Source organism: Rhea americana, unplaced genomic scaffold (genome assembly GCF_003343005.1).
Source record: "Rhea americana isolate MKP2758 unplaced genomic scaffold, rheAme1 scaffold_225, whole genome shotgun sequence".
NCBI lineage: Eukaryota > Metazoa > Chordata > Aves > Rheiformes > Rheidae > Rhea > Rhea americana.
Window position 1 is genome coordinate 499,751 of NW_028186341.1, and position 5,058 is coordinate 504,808.

The window sequence follows — 5,058 nt, forward strand, 5'->3', positions numbered from 1 at the left end:
GCGCTGCCACCCGCTCGCCTCGCCCCCGGCAAGGTAGGACCCCCCTCACCCTCCCCGGCACGGCCCCGGCGCACCGGGGTGCTCGGCGCTGCGCACCCCACAGCGCCGGGCGGGCACGGGGTGAGCCCGGCACCGGGCACCGGGGCTGCCCCGGGGGGCGGGGAAAGGGGGCTGCACCGGGTCTGGGGAAAAGGGCTGTGCTGGGGGCCGGGGAAAGGGGGCTGCACTGAGTGCGGGGAAGGGAGGCTGCACCGGGCCCGGGGAAAGGGGGCTGCTCCGGGGCCGGGCACCGGGGCTTTGCCGAGGTGCGGGGAAACGGGGCTGTACTGGGGTGCAGGGAAAGGGGGCTGTGCTGAGGTGCGAGGAAAGGGGAAAGGGGCTACACTGGGCACCGGTGCCGTGCCGGGCTGCGGGGAAAGGGGGCTGCTCCGGGGCCTGGCACCGGTGCCGTGGCGGGGCGCGGGGAAAGGGGGCTGCTCCGGGGCCGGGCACCGGTGCTGTGCCGGGGCGCGGGGAAAGGGGGCTGCTCCGGGGCCGGGCACCGGTGCTGTGCCGGGGCGCGGGGAAAGGGGGCTGCTCGGGGTCCGGGCACCGGTGCCGTGCCGGGGCGCGGGGAAAGGGGGCTGCTCCGGATCCGGGCACCGGTGCTGTGCCGGGGCGCGGGGAAAGGGGGCTGCTCCGGATCCGGGCACCGGTGCCGTGCCGGGGCGCGGGGAAAGGGGGCTGCTCCGGGGCCGGTCCCCTCGCCCGCGGGCTCGCCGCACGCCGGCCGCAGCCTGCCCGCCCCGCGCGGGCGCCAGTGGCCCGATCCGGTGTCACTCAGGCCGGTGCGCGGCCGGGGAGGGAGCTGCCGGCGTGAGTCAGAGCCGCAGGAAGCCGATTGCATCAGGAGCAGGGYTGTTTTTTCCAGTCGGGGCTCTCCGAAGCCTGGCTGTGGCCTCCCCCGCTCCATCCCCTCGCCGCTCTCTCCCCCAGCGCCATGGAGAAGGGAGCCGGCCCCTCGGCCACCGGCTCCATCGCCCTGGCTTCCTCCTCCACGGCCACCTTCAAGGAGGAGCTGCTGTGCCCCATCTGCTACGAGCCTTTCCGGGAGGCCGTGACGCTGTGCTGCGGGCACAACTTCTGCAAGGGCTGCGTGAGCCGCTCCTGGGAGCACCGGCAGCACGTGTGCCCCGTGTGCAAGGAGGCCTCCTCGCTCGACGACCTCCGCGTCAACCACACGCTCAACAACCTGGTGGAGATGATCCTCAAGGAGGAAGGGCAGCGGCGGGGCCGGGCCGCCGCCCTCTGCRCCCTGCACCACGAAGAGGCCAAGCTCTTCTGCCTGGATGACAAGGAGCTGGCGTGCTTCGTCTGCCAGAGCGCTGAGCAGCATGAAGGGCACAAAATGCGGCCGGTGCAGGAGACGGCTGCGGATTTCAGGGTGAGTGATGGATGCTCTGGCYGCGGGGCGGCGGAGGAGGGGGGACACCCCATCGCCGTGGGATGCTCGTGCGTGGGGCGGTGTGGGGCACGGTGCCTTCTGCCAGGCTTGGCACGGCCGCGGGAAGAGGGGTGCAGCCTGCCCGCGCCCTGGCACATATCTGCCGACACGGGCCCTTGGCTCGTGCACCGACGCGGGCTGGCTCCCAGCGCACCRGGATAAAAGCGGAAGCAGCTATGCAGGGTGTGTCCCAGCTGGAAGGGCRCAGGGGCACCCCAGCTTTGCCCCGACGCCGTCCCCAGATGATAATTACCCCGGGCCACCCCATCCTTGGGGCGACGGCGCCTTGCCCCAAGGGCCTGCGGGAAACGGCTGGAGCAGTGACTCTCTGAGGCCCGGGGAGGGGTTTGGAGAGCAGCCCAGTTCCCGCGTTTCCTCGGCTCGTCCCGGATCCGGGCGCGCTGGCTGTTGCAGCAACGCTGCAGGGCTGGGAGCGCGTTTTACGGAGGGTGGGGAGGGGGTTGCACAACCACACTCCCCGGAGGGCGGCCGGCGATCCTGCCGCGTCCCTGCTGCTTCCCAGGCTGGCTGGGACGTGACAGTGCATTAAAGGAAGGGCTTAAAAACAGAGCGACGGGTTCACCGTGCTGCAAACCTCCTGGCTGGGGCCGGCGCGTTTGCACRGCCCCGTGGTGCCAGCGGGCAGCGGGGACCCTGCTCTGGGCGACCTGGTGCCCCGGCCGCAGGAGGGGACGAGGTGGGTCAAGCAAGGATCCCGGTTAACCCCGTCCTGCTGGGGCTGGGGTTCTTGTCTTTCCRCATTCGAAACCCTGGGCTCAGGCGCGCGAGGGTCCTGAGGGCGTCTCCTCCCCGCAGGCCAAGCTGAAGAACATGGAGACCTCCCTGCGGGACAAGGTGAAGGATTTTGGGGCCGTGCATCGCTCCTATGAGTCCATCTCCAAGCACAACCAGGTGCGTGGCACCAGCGCTGGCCTCCCGTGGCCGGAGGGCTCCGGAGGAGTGGTGCGGGGCGGGAGGACGGGGGGCAGAGCCGGGGCTGCCGCGCGGGCTGCCGGCCGGAGCCGTGACGTGCCTCTGGGCCGCGCGGGGCAGGTGGAAGCGGCGCGGCTGGAGGAGCAGATCAGGAGGGAGTTTGAGAAGCTGCATGAGTTCCTGCGGGGCGAGGAGAAGGCGGTGCTGGCCCAGCTGCAGGAGGAGACGCGGCACAAGCAGGGCCTCGTCGAGGGCAGGATGAAGCGGCTGTCGGAGGAGAGCCGGGCGCTGCTCAACGAGGCCCGCCAGCTCCAGGCTGACCTCAAGGAGGACGACTACACCTTCCTCAAGGTAAGGTGCTGCCAGGGGCCGGGGTCTCGCTGTGGCCGTGGGGACCACGGCGGTGCTGGGTGATGCTCCCCTGCCGCCGGACAGTTGCAGTCCCTTGCGAGCAGGGGGTTTGATGCACAGTGTCTCCTTCTCTTTCAGACACACAAGAACCGCAAGCGCAGGTAGGTCCCAGCRCTCTTCTGACCTCCACTGCGTCCACTGCACATCTGGGGCAGCTGAGCCCTCACATCCCCTCCCTGGGGCCAAACGTGGCTCTTCTGCAAGGGGCAGAAGCCCGGCTCTCTTTCCACTAGGGCCAAAGTGGGATCTCTGCCCCAAGTGAGGCCCAGTACCCACATGTCCCCTCTTGATCTGGCCACTCGGGTCCTGGTGCTCCAGCAGAACAAGGTGCTGGAGGTGCTCATGGCTGGTGCTGCACCCCTGGGTGCCCAGGGACATCCAGTCCTGCATGCCGGAGCTGCCCGGATGCCAGGGCAGGAACRGGCACATGTTGCCCTGCTGGACTGAGTCTGGTCTGGGGGTCTGGGGAGAAGCTGTGAAGCCCCTGCCGAGATCTAGTCCCCCAGGGTGCCCTAAGCTCCAGCCCAATTCCCTCCTCTGGTGCTGCGTGTCACCCTCCGAGGCCTGTCCCCATCCGCTGCGGTCCTGCCCTAGGATCGCCTGCACGGCCGAGGAGCCAGAGGCTGTGCCCTCGGGGATGCTCATCAACGTCGCCARGTACCTGGGCTCACTGCAGTACAACGTCTGGAAGAAGATGCTGGACATCATCACCGTAGGTGAGGCGCYGGGCACGGAGCGTGCGCGGGTCCCTCCTACCCTCGCGGCTGCCCCGGGCGCCCTCYCATTGGGGAGGAAGAGATGAGCTCTCCCTCTTGGTGCTGAGGTGGTCAGGGCTGCCTTGCAGCTGGAGCGATGGGTCGCAGGAAAAGCCTTTGGGGTGGGGAGGTGGTGGGTCTCCGTCACTACGTACTGAAGAGGAGCATGGAGTAGAAATGCCCACAGCAAGCCACTGCCATGCTTGGGGAGGGGGTTTGGAGGGCAAAGGGGTGCTCTGGGGCACACGCACCCCAAAAAGGGAGTCCCAGGGGATGCATTTCTCCTCGTTGGGGTAGATCCATGCCTTTGGCTCTCTCCTGGAAAGGAAAGGACRGGCAGATGGGTGTCCCCAGGGTTGTGGTGGCTGCTGTCCCCCGTAAGCTCGTCCCCCTGGGAAGACAGCGTTGGCCCTCCTAATGCACTTGTCCCCACCGCAGTCCCCTTCAGCTTCGACCCCAACTCGGCGGCGGGCTGGCTCTCGGTCTCTGAGGACCTCACCAGCGTCACCAACGGSGGCTACAAGCTGCTGGTGGAAAACCCCGAGCGCTTCACCTCGGCGCCYTGCATCCTGGGCTCCCGCGGCTTCTCCACCGGCTTCCACACCTGGGAGGTGGAGCTGGGCGGCATCACGAACTGGCGGGTGGGGGTGGCCCGGCCGCGCGGCGGCACCCACTGGACCTTCCACCACGAYGCCCGCTCCGGCTTCTGGTACATCTACCGGCTGCCCGGAGCCGACGGCGAGACGTGCCGGGCCTCCAACTCGGCCCGCTCGGAGGCGGCGCTGGGCGACCTGGCGCGSGTCCGCGTGGAGCTGGACTGCGACGAGGGCGAGCTCTCCTTCTACGACGCCGACCGCCGGACCCACATCTACACCTTCCACGAGAAGTTCAACGGCAMGGTCTTCCCCTACTTCTACGTGGGGGGGACGCCGGTGGACGCGGTGCCCGAGGCGCTCCGCATCTGCCCCCTGCGCGTCCGCGTCCACGAGGACGTCCCCGTCTAGCGGGGCCCGGCCGCCGCGCTCGCCTCGCCCGCCGCCGGTGCTCCCGGGTGCCTACGCGCGCCGAAAGAGAACGGGGGGAAGAAAAGAATGTCTGTGCGCGTTGCCTCCTTTTTTATCGTTAATAAAGAGCCTGTCGTTCCGGTCGTGCTCTGCGGGGCCGTTCCTGACCGTCTCCGCTCGCTCCGCGCCTCTCCTGCCGCTCCGCCCCGGAGCACAGCCAGGAAGCACCTGGAGCAGGAATGCGCCCGCGAGGGTGCGCGTGGATCCCGGGAGCGGGAATCTGCCCGCGAGGGTGCGCGTGGATCCCGGGAGCGGGGCTCCGCCCGCGAGGGTGCGCGTGGATCCCGGGAGCGGGGCTCTGCCCGCGAGGGTGCGCGTGGATCCCGGGAGCGGGGCTCCGCCCGCGAGGGTGCGCGTGGATCCCGGGAGCAGGAATCCGCCCGCGAGGGTGCGCGTGGATCCCGGGAGCAGG

General features: G+C 69.7%; 1 protein-coding gene across 2 annotated transcripts; it reads left to right on the forward strand.

Annotated features, from left to right (window-relative positions):
* The first annotated feature begins 857 nt into the window (after positions 1–857).
* Positions 858–4,729, forward strand: TRIM35 (tripartite motif containing 35). Of its 2 annotated transcripts, none has more exons than XM_085305622.1 (6): positions 858–1,423; positions 2,264–2,395; positions 2,537–2,767; positions 2,906–2,928; positions 3,422–3,543; positions 4,021–4,729. In XM_085305622.1, the coding sequence occupies exons 1-6, from the start codon at positions 980–982 to the stop codon at positions 4,584–4,586; spliced, it is 1,518 nt and encodes a 505-aa protein (XP_085161748.1). In that variant the 5' UTR covers positions 858–979; the 3' UTR covers positions 4,587–4,729. The 2 variants fall into 2 exon arrangements, with proteins under 2 accessions (XP_085161748.1, XP_085161749.1); XM_085305623.1 differs by having other exon boundaries at positions 2,300–2,395.
* The last annotated feature ends 329 nt before the right edge of the window (positions 4,730–5,058 follow it).